The following is a 20284-nucleotide window of genomic DNA, read 5'->3' on the forward strand; positions in this document are numbered from 1 at the left end:
GCTCTTTCTATTGCACTGCTCTTGCTTAAAGGTGTTGGGTCCTGTCATCTTTAAGTCTTAGAATTGATAGTGTCTAATATTTCTTTCACTAAGTTCATGATAGACTTTTTATCTAATGGTGTAGAAGAAGTTGTGCTATGTTGTTTTTCACAATTTCTTGAGCAATTTTGGGGAATAGAAATAAAGTTTTGTTTCAGATTATCAAACTCCGTGGGATATTCACTTCAAAATTGATATCATGCTATTGTCCTTCATTGAAAAATTTAGAATTAAGAATCATAACACCAACATTATATCAAAGCTATGGTAAAATTAATTTCAATTCAATGTGTACATACATTGCAATGCATGACTGTTATAATGTGATTTTCCCCTCTCCCCTTCCAAGGCTTACCAGTTTACTGCCTGCATTTTTGTTTGACTCTAACAACTGATAGATGTAACATCTGGATGTGATTTGTATCGGTGGAGCTCAAATCTTCGGCAATCTTAACAGTAATTTACTTAAAACACCTATTTTAGATACTATGTATAATTTTCTTTCTAGGATGCATGGATAAATTTTTTTATGAATCCAGGTAGGGGAAAAATAGCACTTACTGATCTTGAGAGTTTTGGGGACCGGCTTCTGTTAACTAGCCTGTATGTTGTTTCTGGCCGGTGGTTAAAGATTGAGAAGTTCAAGAAGATTCTGAAGAAGGGGGAAAATTCAAAAAACTTCATGGATTGAGCTGGGTATATATGTATAATAATACCATATGCATGTAAATGATTCTTTTCGGCTGGAGGTCCCTTTTTACTTTGCCACATTATTTAGGTAGATAGGCCATGAGTTTGCATTGTGAATATTTGGTCAATATTTGTGGTTTGACACTTTGACTGAATCTGGTGTGCTGTTAGTGAGGCATAAAGCCAAATTTTAAATATGAACTTGGTGTTTCCTACATGTTATAGTTTTAACTGTACGAGAGATTTTTGTTTTTAAGTCCAAGTCATACATTACTTTAAACACTTATGTTTGATCTAATCATTTTGTTACAAATGTTTACAACATTTCTATAAAAAAATGTTTATTTAAATAATTTAATGAGCTGATATATTTATGAAATTTGATAATTATTTATCTGAATTGCTGACAAACTCATAATGAGTGGAATTTAATATTTTGGGAATTCCAAACCACATACTAATGTTGAAAGTTGGAGTTCCGATCATGCTTCTGCGAAACATAGACCAAGCGGTCGGTCTGTGTAATGGGATCCGGTTGAGAGTTACTCATCTTACTCAGTATATAATTGTTGTGACTGTTTTATCAAGAATCAGGCTGGGTAAAAGTAAAACTGAGTACATTCCGAGGATAACCTTAACGCCTTTTGACTCTGGTCTTCCCTTCCAGTTCTCTCGAAGGCAATTCCCGATGACTTTATGCTTCACGATGACTATAAACAAGAGTCAAGGCCAGTCCCTTTCTCATGTCGGTTTGTACCTTCTGAGGCATGTGTTTACTCATGGACAGCTGTATGTCGCTCTCTTAAGGGTGAAGTCTAGAAAAGGGCTTAAGGTGCTTATTGTGGATGAGCAAGGGGTAGTTTCGAGCTCCACGCGCAATGTTGTCTACAAAGAAGTTTTTGAGAACGTGTGAGCGGAAATTGACGCGCATAATCACGCTCACTGCAGAGTAACTCGGCTACTGTTTATTAGAGACCGTAAAACCGTCCCCTTATATGTTTTGGAGAATTTGAGGTTTCGTTCACCAATCTTCTTATTAGTTAATCAGTCGTTTGCTTCGCATTTCAAACACTTCTATTTCATCTTTATTTATTATTTATTTATTCAACCGAATGAATTTCAAACAAGTGATTCAATTTAAGACTTTTCCGCCACTATGCTCAACGTATCATACACTTCAATTTCATCTGTTGTTTAATATATTTTAAATAATCAACGTATTGACCCACGTATAAAAAAAAACGTATTGATTGATGTATCAAATACGATAAATTCGTCCCCTTATATGTTTTGTACAATTTAAGATTTCGTTAACCAATCTTTTTATTAGTTAATCAATCGTATACTTCGCATTTCAGACTCTCATATTTCATCTTTGTTTATTATATTTTAAAAATTAAACGTATTAATTTACGTATAAAATACGACATACTTATTCCCCGTGCATCGCATGGGTAAAAAAACACTAGAATCAAACATAAAAACTACATCAATCATGTCATAACAAATATAGCTTGAGATTTGGTTAACCAATTTTTTTATTAGTTATTTAATTGTACGAAGTTCAATCTATGCAACAAGGGTTTTAATTTAAGACTTTTTGTCCACTTTGCTCATCAATTCATACTCTTCTATTTCATCAGTTGTTTATTATATTTTTAATGATCAAGGTATTAATTGACCTATCAAATATAATAGATGTATTCCCCGTACAACGCGCGGGTAAAAAACACTAGTATATTAGAAAAGAAGAACGTCTGTCAGGCTGATTTAGTGACGTGTCGTTCTCACGTTAATTCTCATTAAAAAAATTCCACGTGTCATTCTCATAAAAAATTATTTTTAAATTTTAGATTTGATTAGGATTTAGGTTGTTTATTTCTTGATTTAATCTTAATTTATTTTTAGAGCATTAATTAATTCTTATGGTATTTTTATTGAATTTTCGGATTTTTAATTAATTCAGAATTTTATGAGTTTTTTTATTGTGATTTACTAGATTTTGATAGTTTTTATCTATATTTATTTAGTACCTTTTTAAATTTTAGATTTGATTAGGATTTATGTTGTTTGTTTTTATGTATCTTTGTTAGATAGTTTCTGTTAAAAAAAATCTTCCTAAAAAATATTGTTTTTTATATAGAGTATCAATATCAATCTATATTAGAAAATAAAAAGGGTTAGAAGAGCAAAAAAACCTTGATACGTTCTTTATCTCCAAAATTCTCACACAATTTTCTCTATTTCTCCCTTCTTCATCTCAACCATGGCAAACCTCATATCATATATGCTTCAAAAACAACATGGACCTTCACTTCAATTAAATTTTTCATTATAAATTTATCCCCATCACAATTGAGAATTTTTTTTTTTATGGTTACAGAGGGAAATCACAATTGAGATTTGAGAGTGCATGTTCTTCAAACTCAAAAACGAGTTTCTCACTTCTTGCTTCAGCCTCTTTGTTCCAGGTATGTCAAAAACAATGCTTTGTGGCTTTGTAGACTAAGAATTGTTATCACTCAAAAGTCAAAGGCATATCATTTTCCTCATATCTCTGGTAGTCCTTCTTCTTCAATTTTAATGATTCTTTCATGTAGTTCTAGAAGTGTCTTTTGTTCGCCAAAGCATGTTTTAACCCATTCTATGTTTCATTATTATTGTTTTGTAATGTTCATGTATTAATGTGTTTGTTGATAAAAAAAATTAACATTGATAGATGAACATCCCATTTATTTTTTTTTCATTGTTATGTATGTTATTTCAACATTTATCCGTTCTCACTGGTTATGAAAGGTGAATTGTTTTCCATCTGTTCTCACTTTTTAAGGGGGGATTAAAAGTTTCTTTGATGTTGTAAGCTTATGAATTAGGCTAACCAGATCTTACTGCAGTGTGTTATCCAAATCTTAAGGTTAATGGCCATAAGTACGTACTTTAATTTGAGGCATGTACTACTGACAAAGATTGAGATATATGTGCATTTGAATGTATGTGAACATTTATACAAACATAGTCTTAGTGACTAACATAAGCAAGGTGAGATCAATAAAAAAAATATTGTGCATATAAAACAATAGAAAATATATATTTTTTAATTAATCGAGGTATGTGGAAAAGTAGTGTGATTCATTTCACCTTGCAATTTAGATTTTTCATAGTTTTGGTGGGATTCTTCTACAACTGAATACCTATAGGTTAGTGTTAATTTGGAATTGCTAAATCCTATTGCTAGGTTGTATTTTTTTTTCTAGAATGGTGAATTTTCTTTAGAATTTTATGGTCCCTTATTTGCTTAAGCTAAATCTTGAGAACATTTATTTGTTTGCATATGAACTTTTTGTTGTATGTTTTATTAATATTTTAAAAGATTTAAAGTGAATTTAAATTAAAAATATTTATCTATTTATGATTGGCATCCCGTTTATGTTTACAATTAAAATATTGATTACATGGTTAATATGTTACCATTCAATATTTCCCTCTCTGTTCTTATATAAGTTTTCTTTGTGCCAAACGTTATCTTCCCTCTCATAATGTACATGGTAAAAGGTTTTCAATTCCCATGAAAAACATACCGCCAGTCTACCAGCACTTTTCATAAGTTCTAAACCATATAGTTACATATTCCCTTAAGAGTGTCAATTAATTTTTATCGTATTTTTATTGAATTTCCGGATTTTTATTTAATTCAGGGTTTTATGAGTTTTTATTGTGATTTGCTAGACTTTGGTAGTTTTTATCTATCTTTAATTAGCACATTTTTAAATTTTAGATTTGATTAAGATTTAAGTTGTTTATTTCTTGATTTTATCTTGGATCTTTTATTTTATTTTGAGAGTATTAATTAATTTTTATGGTGTCTTTATTGAATTTTAGGTCTTTATTTAATTTATGATTTTATAAGTTTTTATTGTAATTTGCTAGATTTTGAGAGTTTTTATCTATCTTTAATTAATACATTTTTAAATTTTAGATTTGATTAGGTTTTAGGTACTTTAATTCTTGATTTTTTCTTAATTTGTCATATTTTTATTTACTGTGAATTCCAGGAAAATTGAGCTGATCTGGTGCTGAGGGACCACAGAGCTACCATGGACACGCAGAGATTTGATGGTTGCTAGGTGAATTTGGCAGAGTTTCTCATTAGGTGCGGACTAGAGCTCATAGGTTACTACATATAAGGTTTGATGTACATTTATGGAGGGTGAAAGGATATTACTCCAGCAAATCAACCATTATTAATGTGAATGCAATCATTATTAATTTTAAAATCTTACTTTTAACTATAGAGATTTTTTTATGTATATGAAACGTGAGATTTTGTTTTATATAAAAACTATCATTGTAAAATCTTCTTTTTAACTTTAGAGATTTCTTTATGTATATGTAACGTGAGATTTTGTAAAACCCCAAGGATTTCTCCATACAGTTAACTTCTTTATTTCTCTGATAAATGAGCATCCATTTAGTAAGATGATTTGCATCTAAAGCTGCTCTGAAATCTAAAAGCTATTTCTGTTTGTATTTGGGTTTAATTTTCAATTTATATGTTTTAATTTTAAATTACAATAATGCTACTACGTGAGATTTTGTTTTATATAAAAGGTATCATTATATTTTTTTAAACAATCATTATATTCTAAACTAATTGATTGATATTATGTCAAATTTCAAATAAAATCAAATGGGATACCAACCGAATGCATTCAGTTACTCCCTCCGTCCCCTATTATAAGTCATTTTTACCTAATTCTCTAGGATTAAGAAAAGTGGTTAGAATTAGTTAGTTACAATAAATTTGTATCTTTTTTCCTAACCTGACCACATTTAAAAGTATATAATTCAATGAATCTCATCTACCTCTCTCTCCATATTAATGTTCCACTATCTTGAAAACCCCCTTCCACCAATAAAAAATAAGTTTTGGAAGTTTTTTGAGTAGATATAAATGAAAGTGACCTCGATAATAAAGAAAAATATTGGAAAGTAGGAAAATTATTTAAATGCTACAAGGGTAAACATGGAGAGAAAAAATTAATGTTGCATAGATATTGTAAAGTGACTTATATTTTGGGACAAAAAAAAACTCACAAAAAGTGACTTATAATAGGGGACGGAGGGAGTATAAATGACGAGGAGAAATTTCTGCACCTAAAATTCATTTCCAAAACAAATCTATCTTGGCTAATTTGAAAATTTTAAATCTATATTGATTTATGAAATTTATAAGATTTTGTTTCTCTAATAAATGAGAATCCATTGAGTAAGATGATTTGCATCTAAGTCTGCTCTGAAACCTAAAAACGGTTGTTGTTTGTATTTGCGTATAATTTTCAATTGTATGTTTTAATTTTAAAGTACTATAATGCTATCTACGTGAGATTTTGTTTTATATAAAAAATATCATTATACTTTTTTTATACAATCATTATATTCTAAACTAATTAATTGATATTATTTTAATAGAATAAATTTAATACAATTAACTTTAGTATTATTTTCAAAATTTTAAAAGTGTATATTTATATAAGTATATAACTATAATAATTTGATAGTAAGAAAAGTACGAGGAATACAAAATATTAATACATATGTACTATAAAATTATGACATGAATTTATTAGTGCTAACAAATTAGAGTTACGAGATCTCACGGGGAGAAACATTTTACATGAAAATGAAAATTTGTACGAGTTAAAAAAAATAAAATTCATTTTCTATAACTTAAGTGTATTTTTAATAATTTAAAAAATAATTATATATTTATGTATTGTTATATATCTAAAACACAAAAGCATTACCCTTTATGCAACACGAGTATACATCTTCACAAACAAAATTCAGTTATACCTCACATATGCAAAAATTAAAGCTTTTGGTTTATTAACTTTTGTGTTTTTCAAAATTTGTGCTCTTTAAATATCTACATCTTTATTATGATTATTCTTAGATTCTTAGCATCTTAAATATTTATAATTTAAAATATGAATCGATGTATCAAATACAATAGACATATTCCCCGTGCAACGCGCAGGTAAAAAAACACTAGTATTCTTGAACAGTAGAAGATTAAACAAAAAAAAGGGAGAGAGTATTCATAGGCAGCTACGGTTAGTTTATTTCAAGGTAGTCAAATCGAGATACGTATCGTGTATCGCTAGACCCTAATTCCGTGTCGCGTATCGTATCGTAACGTGTATCGTAAGATACGGACACAAAAAAAATTAAGTCATAAATTAAATAATATACTAATATATCATCTAAATATAGTTCAAAATAATCAAAGATCCAACTTCCAAGTCATAAGTAGAAAAATAGTCTCACAAAGTTCAAGTTCAACCTAATTCCAAGCCATAAGCCAAACTAAAGTACTAAACATCAAAGAGATGAAATTAAATTCCCACTCCCTAATTCCAAGCCATTAAAGGGCTGCTGAAGTTGAACGTGAAACATGAAAGGGCTGCTGAAGTGAAGTTGAACGTGAAAGGGTGAAAGAATCAAAGAAAACATCACTTTTTAGAGCAATTTACTAATTTTTAATGAAATTAAATGCTCACTCCCTAATTTTTCTAGGGGAGTAAGATGAAACGACATTTGAAAAACTGTTTTTGTATCGTATCGGGATACGTATCGTGCGATACTCATGCGATATGTGCGATACAGGTCACGATACGAACACAAAAAGATACATACATGGGATACGTATTGTTTGGTTGATTTTCGTATCGTATCGGGATACGTATCGTGCGAAGCCTACATGCATTTATATCATATTCTGTGGCTTATCTAACGCTACCTTGTATCACCACATGAGTCTCTCAGTTACAGAGCTAATTTGCATTTTTCTCTATTATTTTTGTCATGTAATTAATGTGACTTTTTTTTTGTCAAAGATTTGTGAATCCAATAAAGAGAGGGCCAATAATTACGCTTAGAAATGTCACAAACGATGTATGTTAATTAAAATTCCGAGCCCGTTAATTTTATTCTAGTGGGCCGTTGGCTGGCCTGTTGTCCGAGGTGATACCGTATGTTTTGGATCTGCCATTCACTGTGGAGGTCTTTTACCATGAGCCCACAATTTGACAAAAAAAAGAGAGGAGATAAAGTGTTTTAACTTTTAATATTTAATCTCTTGACAAGTTAAAAACACCTTATTTTCTTTATTACCAAAATAGATATATTGCTTAGTGTTAAGTAAGCAAAAAATCTCAAAAACTAGTAGTCGTGAGACTGATTCTTCACCCCACAGTCAGCATGCTACGTGGCAGAGGTTGACCAATGAATTTCTTTCATTCACACAAGATGAATCATTTAGAAATAAACAAATGGCTTGGATAAATTTTTGGTCTTTTAAATATACCTCACTTTTATTTTTGGTTCTTGCAATTTTTTTTGTGTGATTTACATCCCTAAAAAATGACGATTTTTATTATTAGTTCTTAACGTTAAATTTTTCATCTAAGTTTGACGGAACACCATGTGGATTTGACTCGGAGAGAAATTACACATGTAATGCCACTTAGAATATTAGTGCATTAGTAAGAATATATTTGGATTTGATTAATGTTTGGGTCCACCATTCTCCATCCCACCTCCCCCTTCCCCACCCCACCAATATTCTCCTTCCCCCACTGCTCTCCTTGCGCCACCACCATCACCACCACCCCTTCTCTCTCCTCCACCGATCACCCTCCCCACCCTCACCCCCTTCTAAATCTCTCACATACTTTGCATTCACCTCTTCTCTTCTCTCCTCAAACCAAGTTCACATACTTAACAATATATATGTCATTCTATTTTTAGGAAATTGAGAAATGGGAAAGAATATTTCATCTAGGCTTAATACATCAGAAGGCCCCTGTAATTGTAAAGGGAATCAAATCCAGGGCCTAGAAAATTTTTGCATCAAATTGGGTCCCTAGAATTTTTTTTTTAATTCAATTAAGGCCAAAGTGTGTCAGCTCTCAATTTTATCCCAGTCATCATTTCCACGTGGCTTTTATTATTATTTTTTAATTTAAAAAATAATTAAAAATTATTTTTAATTCCAACTCAGTTAAATAATCAGAAAAAAAATTTAAAAACTTAATAAATAACCTAATCTAACTAATAAACTAATCTAACCTAATCTAATCCCAAATCTAATAATCTAACCTAATCTACATAACAAATCACCAAATTGAACCCAATCCCAAATTGAACCCTAACTGAGGAGAACGAAGAACACGATTGAGAGACTCTCAGAAACAGCTCCACGAACGAGAGAGTTGCAGGAGGGAGGAAAGAGCTGAGCGAAGGGTGAAGAACGACAAGAAGAGAAGCGAACGAAGCTTGTTGGGTCGACTGAGATGAATTCTCAGAACCACGAAGCATCGAAGAACCCAAGGCTCAGTGGTCGTTCATCCACATCTTGTCCTTCACCCTCACTTTCATGCAAGACCTGTGGCTGTGGGAAAGAGGTAATTCTCTACCGATCCAATTCCAAGAATAACACAGGAAAGCTATTTTGGAGGTGCCCTGATTGGAAGGTAATTTCTTCTCTACTGATTCATGTATAATCATTCATCTGACCTATGGTTCTGCTTGTAATGTTTGATTTTTCAATTGTTCTAGGAGAAAGGGACTTGTGGTTTTTTCGAATGGGATAGAGGTGTTGCTGCTGAAGATGGTATGCAGGGTTCTTCAAATCTGAATGAAGACATAAATGACATTATGGAAAAAAGGATTGCTAGTTTGAGGGAAGATGTTAAGGAAATAGTGCACAGGGCAATTGTCAAGTTATGTGAAGACATGAATGAGAAGGACAACAAAATTGAGATGATGAAGATGAAGCTGGAAAGAGAGGGATTGAAGATTAATGTGCTCTTGTTCTTTTTAGGCATTACTTTGGCTGTAGCAGTGTCAAAGTTTTTCTAGGAATGAGGTGTGATGGATTTAGGGCTTAGGTTCTTATGTGTTGTCCAAGTTGAACTTCTTTTGTCTGCATTGTATGGCTTTTGTATTTTGCCAGGATTGAATTGAATGCAAAAGGTCCTATGTAATGAATGCAACATCCAGCATGATTTAATGCAATGTGTTTTGGTTGTTTTGAACATAAATTATGGTCTTCAATTTTGTTATGTTTTCCCCTGCAATGTTCCATAACTCATGCACACAATAAAGTATACTTGCTGCCCTGTTTTTGCAGTATATGCACATGATGCATAATTGTAAAGTAAATGCTTAATAAACAAAAGCCAAATTGTTATAGAAAACACAACCTCAAAACATGTGAGTCTTGAACATAGCAAATGTGAGCCATAAAGCTAATACAAAAGTAATGGAGCCAAAGTAATGTCATCCAAGCATTTCATTACAATAGTTGGTGATGTGGTCCCATGTTCCACTAAATAACTATATCTAACATAACTATTACAAAAAAAGACAGATATGAGAATCTTTTGTTGTCCTGCAGCATCATGTGCTCCTCTTTTTCTTCAGATCCATCTTCTCCTTTTGATAACTCTCTTCTTTCCTTGGTCTCCTGGAATCCAATGAAAAATCTCATTGTCTGCCCCTCTCTTTTTTCCCCTTTGATTAGGAGCAGCAGCAACAGGTTTCTTGGGTTGTGCAGCAGGCTTTGAGGGCTGAGCAGCAGACTTTGAGGGCTGAGCAGCAGGCTTGGAGGGCTTAGTAGCAGCAGGCTTCTTTGGTTGTGATGCAGATCTAGCAGCAGGTTGTCCTTCATGTCTTGCCCTAGCAGCTGCAGCTGGAGATGGTGGAGGTGGTTGTGGTGCTTGATGTCTAGCTCTGACAGCTGCAGCTGGAGATGCTGGAGGTGGTTGTGGTGCTTGATTTGTAGCTATGGCAGCTGCAGCAGGCTGAGATGGTGTTGGTTGTTTTTTGGCTTTTCTAGTGGCAGGTGGTGGAGCTTGTTTTTTTGCTCTTGAAGCGGCAGTGGAGGTGGTGGAGCTTCTTGAGTTGATGGAGCAGAAGCAGACACATCTTGTGATGTAATAGAGCCAAAGACCTGTACAGAAACAAAGACATTTGTAGACATTTTTACACAACAAAAGCATAATCAGATGCAACATGGCTTAATTTTATTACCTGTGAGAGATCCTCTCTTTGTGGTTCATTCTCTTCTTCAATGTGCTCATCATCAAGTGGTGGAGATGATGGAGGCAAAGGGCACTTCCTCTGGTTGTGTCCTTTTTGGTGGCACCTACCACATGTGTAAGAACTACCTCCTCTTTTCAATTTGGTTGGATTCTTCTTATCTGGTTCATCAGGTTCCCTTCTCCTTAATTTTTTGGGCCTTCCTGGCCCTCTTTTAATCTCAGGAGGAAGGATGTCATCTTGACTCATCTTTGGCCATTTATTCTCACCATTAATTGGGGAAATCATGTGCCCATAGCAAATTTCATAAGTTGCTCTAAGGTAATATTGATGCACATAATTCTCAGGCTTAAGACCCTTATCATTGAAGCAAGCCACAACATGTCTACAGGGAATTCCATTTAATTCCCAATAGTTGCAGGTACATGATTGCTTATCTATATCAACTATAAACTGGTCTTCAAAACCAGCATGCTCAACTTGGAATAGACCTTGAGCAACCCAAGTTGCTACCCAATTACCACTATACTTTATCTCTCTATCTAGCCTCTTTCTAGGTTTAGGCATCACATTACCCTTCCATTTTTTACTTTTTTCTCTCAAAGTAGCAAATCTGGTCATTAAATACTTCCTAATCCATTCAAACATTGTGATAAGGGGTTTGTCCCTAGCAACTAAAATGGTACAGTTGAAAGCCTCAGCCAAATTATTCATGGTTACATCACATTTAGGGAAATAAGAAAAAGCATGCCTGCACCAATGTATCGTAGGGATTGCCATCAGCCACCAGTAAGCAGCTTCATTGATTTTTTTGATTTCTTGCATTTTCTCCTCCCACAGCTCCTTATATGTTGCTTTGGATGCCCACATCAGCAGGTCTCTAACCTCAGTTCCTCCACCAAACTTCTGCTTGAAGTTTGCGTACAAATGTCTCACACAATAGCGGTGCTCTATACCAGGAAAGTCCTCAGCAAACACTTGTAGCAACCCATAGCCAACACAATCAGATTGTAATGTAAGTTAAGTAAGGCAGCACAATCAGATAAGAGAAGTAAATATAGGCTGTAAATATAATATGTTAATTTAGGTTACCTTTTGCTTATCACTGATGAACACCCATTTTTTCTCACCATTATCCCCAATATCCCGCATCAAATGGTTCAAAAACCATCTCCAAGATTCTTTGCACTCAGCTTCAACCACTGCAAATGCCAGTGGGAAGTATTGATCATTTGAGTCCCTTCCCACATCAATGAGAAGGATGCCACCATATTTGGTTTTGAGGTGACATCCATCAATCCCAATAAATGGTCTGCAAGCGAGCTTAAAAGCAGATTTGCATCCCTCCAAACACATATAAAAACAACCAAATCTAGGCTGAAGTGTGGTGGGAATATATCTCAGAATGATAGCTGCTGTGTTTTCAGGATTCACCCTCATGAGCTCAGCTGCATAAGATGTTATCAAGGTGAACTGCTTTAGGGCATCTCCCTCAACAGCCTCCTTAGCAATTTTTCTTGCATTCCAAGCAGTCCCCCAACTGACACCAACACTGTACCTTGTCCTCATCTCATGAATAATCTCCTTGACTTGCATTATCCCATTAGAATTCCTCATTCTGTCCTCAATGACCTTTGCAATCCACTTAGTTGTTGCTGCCCTATTATTGAATGTTCTTCCACATGTGTGATCAGGATTAAGTGTCTTAATCCTGTATGTTGAAGTCCCTTTTATATTGGCACAGTATGCAATGAATCTACATTCTTCTTGCTTGCAAGCAAACCTCACCCTATTCTTGTCATTCTTCTTGTATATCACAGCCTTCCCATTCATCACAGAGTGTGCAAGGATAGCTTTCTTAAACTCTTATGTGGAAGCAAACTCCATTCCCAGTCTGAACTTATAGTCTTTGTCAAAGTCCTCTTGCCTGAACCTCTGGTATCTGACCCTGGAACCATTATCTTCCTCATCACAAGAATAATCACTCAGAAGGTCATCACTCTCATACTCCATATCAATGTTATGTTGGGCTGCAACTTCAGAGGGAATGAAACCAACATTATTATCACTTTCATCACCATCTTGAACACCATTGTTGGGCCCACTATTTCTGTTCACATTATCTCTTCCATCACCATCATGTTGTACATCAAATGGTTCATCCACATCATCAAACCCATCATTGGGCAGGTTTTTACAGATTTCATCCTCACTGTCTATGTTGCTAGCACCGCTCCATTCAATGTCACTGTCACTAGAGTATACTATCCTAATGTCATCAGAATCACTGTCAGCAAGACATTTTCCCTTTCCTTCTTTAGTGGCAGGATTCACTTCCACTTCAGGCACAGTAGGAGGAGCTTCCTGAGTCATAGGAATCACTCCCACTTCAGTCACTTTCACTTCAGGCACTTCCACTTCAGGCACTGCAACAGTAGGAGCTTCCTGAGTCATAGGAATCACTTCCACTTCAGTCACTTCCACAAACACAGCATCTTCATCATCCAACACAGCATCTTCTTTTTGCATCTCATTCCTAATAACTTCAGGCAATTCCACAGTATGTTCCAGGTATATATCAACCACCCCCCTAGTATCCATTGCATACCTAGCAACTTCCATAGCATCCTTATCATCAAGTATCTTCTTCAAGCCCTTTGCTAAATTCACTTCTGAGGACCACCACAATTTGTACTCATCATCAGGATATCCCAGAAGTCCCTTCACAGTAGATTTGATGGAAAAGTAACAGAATAAATCAACATCCCCATCAATTTCAGTGGACTCTCCCCCAACATATCTCAAAGGTATGCCTCTGAAATGACCCTTATGGTGGATTCTGGTTTTGATCAAACCTTCTGACATTCATGCAAAAGAAAACCTAACTTGTAAGTATTCAAACTCATAGCAAGTAAGCAAGTAGTCAAACCCATAACAACTAAGCAAGTATTCAAACCAATAACAACTAAGCAAGTATTCATCCCCAACAAAGAACAAGTAAGCAACCATTCATCCCCAACAAGAAGTAAGAACATCCCAAACAACATTTTAATACGCAAATCAACAACTATATTCGTAATACCTGGTTCGACCTTTCTAAATACAGCACCAGCTTCTTCGAGTTTGTTGATCTTCACCTTCTTCTTCGCTCTCTCGGTTGGAGTTCGTTGTCTTCGCCTTCTTCTATCGTGATGGTGGTGGTTGTTCTTCGATGTTATCAAGGTGTTCTTCTGCTCTCTCTCTCAGTCGTGTTCTTCGCTCTCTCTCTCAATCGTGTTAGGGTTCAATTTGGAATTTGGGATTGGGTTCAATTTGGTGATTTGTTATGGGGATTATTAGATTAGATTAGGTTAGATTATTAGATTTGGAATTAGATTAGGTTAGATTAGTTTATTAGTTAGATTATTAGATTAGGTTATTTATTAAGTTTTTAATTTTTTTTTGCTTAATACATCAGAAGGCCCCTGGAATTATAAAGGGAATCAGTTCCAGGACCTGTAAAAATTTTGCATCAAATTGGGCCCTTAAGAAATTTTTTTTAATTCAATTAAGGCCAAAATGTGTGAGCCGCTGATGTGTCTTAATTTTTTTTTCCACATGGCTTTTATAATTTTTTTTTAAATACCAATTAATATTTTCATTTTATTTTATTTCCAAATGCTGAAGTGGCTAAATTTTAACAAACATGACATTTCCACGTGGCTTTTATATTTATCTTCTAAAACCTAATAATTCCAACACATTAAAAAAAAACTTAATCTTAATTAAAAAAAAAAAACTAATCTAATGGGTATCATCTTTCTCATAGATCTACCACCACACGACGTGCTTGGTGGAAATTCAAACAAAACATAGAAGATCTGATGGAGAACATGATGAGCTAATGTGGAACCATCGACCCTTAAACTAAGCTTCAGATTTGGTCATTGTTTGATACTAAACTCAAAGCTAAGAAAACAAAAGTGAAGCTTTTTTTCAGATCTGAGTTTCCAGTAGAAGAAGTGGGATGCGAGGGGAAGAAGGTTAAGGAAAGCTACAAGAGTAACGCGTTCTGCCACTATGCCCTCTTTCCTCCACCGCGCCACCGCGTCGAAACAGAGCAATACCTCTTCGTCGTCGTTCAGATCCTGTCTCGTGCCTCTCCTCTCCGCTGCGTTTTCTTCTAACGCTGCTCCCGAACGGTGCTCATCGATTCCCCCTCTCTCTCCCCCCTTGTTTTGCTTTTCTTCTTTTCCCAAAACCCAGAAATTCATTCCTCATCAGTGACTCCTCTTTGTGCTTGATTCCTCATCTGGAACGATTACGAGATTAATAGGTTAGTTACTAATTCTGCATTCAGATCTTGCAGTTTGGGTAAATGGGTATTCGTTGATTATTAAAAAGCTAGCTTCTTTTGGGAATCCCTTCTTTTGCTTCATTTCACTTTCAGGTCTTCAAATTTCATTACTTGTTCATCCCATCATTATTCTTGTAATTAAAGAATAAAAATTGGAACTTTGAAGCTTTTACTGCTGTATTAGTCCATTTCCGTTTACTGGGTATCTTCAGTCCATCATTATCTTTGGTTTTTTATGTTCATGTCAATGAGAATGTTGGGCCGGTCTGAATTTTCCAGAGCTGGAAGCTTTTCTGTGTTTGTTGTTGGGGTTTTGGTTTTTTTAATTAAGATTAAGTTTATTTTTAATGTGTTGGAATTATTAGGTTTTAAAAAATAAATATAAAAGCCACATGGAAATGCCATGTCTGTTAAAATTTAGCCACTTCAGCATCAGACACACTTTGTCCTTAATTGAATTAAAAAAAATTTATTAGGGACCCAATTTGATGCGAAAATTTTACAAGGACTGGGATTGATTCCCTTTACAATTTCAGGGGTCTTCTAATGTATTAATTTTTTCTAATTATTTAACTGAGTTGGAATTAAAAATAATTTTTAATTATTTTTTAAATTAAAAAATAATAATAAAAGCCACGTGGAAATGATGACTGGGATAAAATTGAGAGCTGGCACACTTTGGCCTTAATTGAATTAATTTTTTTTTCTAGGGACCCAATTTGATGCAAAAAATTTCTAGGCCTTGGATTTGATTTCCTTTACAAATACAGGGGCCTTCTGATGTATTAAGCCTTTCATCTATGAAATGTTTATCTGTTTTGGGCTTGTTATCTTGGGATTCATGTATGTTAGAATTCTCCCAAACTTCCAATAGTTATATCTGGAGTGTCTTGGAATTTTCATACTTCCAACCTCAAATCCCGAATTCGATTGTGTGGAGTGGGTGGAGGGAGGGAAAGAATAAAGACTAAACTTCACTCCCCTATTTTGTTTAGGAGTACGGATTCATTCACACTTTACTTAATTTCTCTCTCATTTCATTTTTACTCACATTCTTTTTATATTATTTTATGTTCCTATCATATCATACATCATTTCTCTTATTTCTCTTCATATATCTCGTAGGTTGAGACATGATTCAAGAACAAAAAAATATTATTTGTTTCGTGTCTTGGCTTTACACACACACCACAATAGAACATACAAGTCACTTAGCTCGTGCCCCTTATCTAACAACTCCATATTTCATTTGAGAAAATATTTGGATTAAACATAAAATTAACGTGCCCACTATGGTGGGTAACTTTTTTTTGGGTCCACCAATGGTCCATCATTTACCACCGTTAGATTTGAGAATCTTAGAATATTCTTTCATTGAATGGTTAGGATTGGTTGGATGATAAAAGGGTAAAAATATAACTTCCTACATCCACTCCTTTTTGGGTCCACCAGTGGTCCACGCTTTTAGCGGTGTTGTTTGGCTTGGTGAGTTGTTGGGACCGTGGTTTTAGACGGGTTGTCCTATACACAGATTCCTTGGTTGTTCTCTCGTTGCTCCGAGACGGGGATTATCAGTTTCATATTTATGGTTCTATCATTAGTTCGATTCAAAGCCTTCTTATGCATGATTGGTGATGGTGAGTAGAGTTGAAGCACACTCTTCGTGAGGGGAATGCAGTGGCATATCATCTTGCAAAAGACGGAGCGCAGGGGTCTTTTTGATTGAGCTTTCTTTAGCATCCTCCGTTGACCGTCCGTCCTTGTTGGCGAATGACTACCGCGACACCTCATTCTTGAGGGGCTAGTATTGTTCTCTTTTCTTTTTAATTTCTTTAAGCATCTTTGTACAAAAAAAAATGATAAATCTTATTGTTATTTAAAACCACATAAGACAAAACTTCACTCCCCTGTTTTGTGAAGAAATACTGATTCATTCACACTTTACTTTCTTTTTCATTTTATTTTCACCCTCAATCTCTTTATATTACCTTTTTATTTCTATCACATCATATATCGATCATATCTCTCATTTCTCTTTCTTCTCTTCTTATATATCATAGGTTGAGATTTGTTTCATGAACAAGAAATTATTCTTTATTTCGTGTGGCTTCACACACACACCACAATAGAACATACAAGTCACTTAGCTCGTGTCCCTTTCTTTATTTGACAAAACATTAGGGAATGGATTAAACATAAAATGAAAGGATACTCGTTAAAAAGCATTGAAACGAAAAAATAACACATTTTAAAACACTTTTTTTAGAGTAATAAGTTGTTACTTTAGTAAAAAGTGCACCAAAATATCTTATTTTTTAAGTTGTTCTTCATACTTTTTAATGCGTATCAAAATATACGCTCTTATTCCTTAGGCTAGAGAGACGTCAAGTCCTCAACTAATGTAGTACATGGGATCAGGCAGCTTGAAAGTCCTGTTGCCTGTGGTGGTTCCTAAGATATCACTCCACTGGTCTCCAATGTTTCCAATGATTCTGTATCCTTCTTCCTCCAGTTTCTTTCTCTCCGCTGATTTGTATGTAACTGCTGTTTTACCAGAATATGTTGATGGTTCCCTGCAGTCGAATATTATATTAAATGATTGGAATAACTTAAAAGCATGCAAAACTGATACATCACCTGTTTGGTGATATTCTATATATTAGAATTAATCCTCTAATCTTTAATCTTTAATTTCATTTTAATTATCTTATAGTTTCCATTATTTTCACCAACTCAACCAATAATTGAGGCTAGAGTATTGCTTTTTTATCACTAGGCATACTGCAGCTGCAGCATATATATTATAGGTGTTTGTGCTTCAGGGTCAAAGATTTAGCATGAGCTCATCCAAAGATTTGGTGGCATTAAGCTAATGAACAATTTCATGTTAAAAACGTATTCACTATTTTTTGAATAACTGGTTCACTTAAGAACTATATATATTTTAATAACTAAGATTTTATATATATGTTATTCACAATATATTCCTTATATGTTAAAATTCAATTACATCAGTTTTTAACTTGTGAACTAATTAAATTTTAATTTCTTGATCCACAGTGGATAAAGCCTCAAGGTTTTTGAAAAAATTCTTTTAATGAACTAGATTTTTCTTTGTCAATAGTAAAGAAACCAAAACTTTGTGTTGTTGTTGTACACATGTATGATATGATTAATAGTAAAATTCTTTTCCATCTCTTGAGTATGTGCTCTTATTAAGATTCAAAGTTGGAAAAAGATAACTTCCTTTCAAAATAATTTTGGTTCCTGTTGTTATTTTCTTGATACCCTAAAGGATGAACAGAACCCAAACAATTTTAGAATAGTAATGTGAAAAAAAAGAGTACTTACTTGAGAATGAGCTTTTCCCAAGTGTAGAACCCAGCAAGCTTTAAGTTCTTAGCAGTAATATCCTTTTGAGCCAATGGTCTTCCTGTTAAGAATGCAACCTTGATGCCAATAGACAAGAGTTTGTTGTACAGTTTCAGAGACTCCGGCAGTGCAGGTGCGGCAGCACGGTCAACGGTCAACCCATAGATTAAACGCCGTCTCCTTATATAGTTCCAATCTGTCATTAAATTAATTATTCAATAAATATACAATTATATTATCGGAAAATTAATAAACTAATTATAGTGAATGTGTCTTTAAAAAAATGTGTTACAAGCCTCCTCTTAGCTAGAATAATTAATGAAGCAGACACACCATGTTATATATATATTTTGTCCCTTTGTCATAGATATCTTTCATCCTGGTGCCACACATATCTAATCAACGGAGATTGATTTACAACACAAAATGCCAAAATAGTGGATAATTTTCTTAAGAAATAATGTATTTTCACTTTTTATGACTGTTGAAAAATTAATGCGAATGACGGAATGAGTGTTTTTTTGGCGTTCACACTGCTGTGGGGCCTACCACTCTATTGAAATTAGACATAGTCCACATAAAATTAAATAAACAATAAATGACACATATGAAAATGTACTGATAACTGTTGGCATTGGTTTCATTTTCTCCTCTATATTTAGGGTATTTATATGGTGGTGGACCATGCATATTTAACACACGTGACTAAGTGCTAAAACCAAAAATGAAGAACAAAAGTAGACGAAGTCTTCCGTGGTTCAGTTACAAAATGAACCACGGTGGTGCAATTCAATTATTTCATTGTAAAGACACAAATACCCTTAATTCCTAAGAAAATTCCATTTTTCTCCCTTTATCCTTTCTCCTCTGCTGCAACCGCTAACAACAGAGATCTGAAAAATGGCTCTAATCTGAACATGCAATTGTGAATTGATGGGAATTTCAAGGATGTTGGGTGTTTTGCATTGATTGAGGCTCGAGCTTGAGGTTGATGGTTGAACTGTTGTTTAGGGTGGAGAGAAGGGGCTTTATTTGTTGCCCTTGCGGAGGTTGTGACTTGACGGCGAGGACAGTGAGAAGGGGATCTGGTGGAAAGGATAATATTTTCAGAATCAGTTATGCAGTTAGTCGCAATTTGCAAATCGAGCCGCTCCACCCGACACCGGAGACACTATACATGAAGCGGCGAAGGTAATACCATGGAAGAGGAAGAAAATAGGAAATTAAAGAAGAAGGGTATCTCTGTAAAATGAATTTTAATCCAAACCGTTTATTTTCTTAATAATATATCTAACGATGGATATTAAACTGTATCACGGTGGTTCAGTTTTTCACTGACCCACCGAAGCCAGAACCACAAAAGTGTCGAAAGATAAAAGAGCATACCAAATTAAAGCTGCTATGACAGATTAGACATTCTGCTGGCATACAATTGGCATAACGAAGGATTTTCAACGTTCACCAATATTTGTGGTTGTTAAAAACCGCTATTAACATTTATGTTAATTATATGTTGTCAGAATCCGTTTGTTTACGTGTAAGAGAATCTCCAATGTTAGTTCTTATTTCTTAGTTCTTAGCACTATTTATGTGGGCTCGTACTGCCACATGTGCTTAAGCAACTCTATGCAAATTTTGCTCTGTTGTTACTTTTGGTTGTCTGCATTCTTTCAAACACAACTTGATGTCGAAGCAGATGTTGTAATATCGTGCTGTGACATTTGTCCCTGCGGATCTGCTGTG

General features: G+C 34.3%; 3 protein-coding genes across 3 annotated transcripts; 1 reads left to right on the forward strand and 2 right to left on the reverse strand.

Moving 5' to 3' along the window:
• The first annotated feature begins 1189 nt into the window (after positions 1 to 1189).
• On the forward strand, positions 1190 to 1642 carry LOC130744740 (uncharacterized). Its single transcript, XM_057596900.1, has one exon. The coding sequence runs from the start codon at positions 1190 to 1192 to the stop codon at positions 1640 to 1642; it is 453 nt and encodes a 150-aa protein (XP_057452883.1).
• Positions 1643 to 10211: 8569 nt separating this feature from the next.
• LOC130744741 (uncharacterized) lies at positions 10212 to 12666 on the reverse strand. The gene is made up of 3 exons (XM_057596901.1): positions 11964 to 12666; positions 10944 to 11810; positions 10212 to 10744 (listed from the first exon to the last, which is right to left on the reverse strand). Exons 1-3 carry the CDS (start codon positions 12664 to 12666, stop codon positions 10212 to 10214), a joined length of 2103 nt encoding a protein of 700 aa, XP_057452884.1.
• A 4797-nt stretch (positions 12667 to 17463) lies between these two features.
• Positions 17464 to 18744, reverse strand: LOC130744742 (stem 28 kDa glycoprotein-like). Its single transcript, XM_057596902.1, has 2 exons — positions 18521 to 18744; positions 17464 to 17742 (listed from the first exon to the last, which is right to left on the reverse strand). The coding sequence occupies exons 1-2, from the start codon at positions 18742 to 18744 to the stop codon at positions 17562 to 17564; spliced, it is 405 nt and encodes a 134-aa protein (XP_057452885.1). The 3' UTR covers positions 17464 to 17561.
• Positions 18745 to 20284: the final 1540 nt, after the last annotated feature.

Source organism: Lotus japonicus, chromosome 3, assembly GCF_012489685.1.
Source record: "Lotus japonicus ecotype B-129 chromosome 3, LjGifu_v1.2".
Lineage (NCBI taxonomy): Eukaryota > Viridiplantae > Streptophyta > Magnoliopsida > Fabales > Fabaceae > Lotus > Lotus japonicus.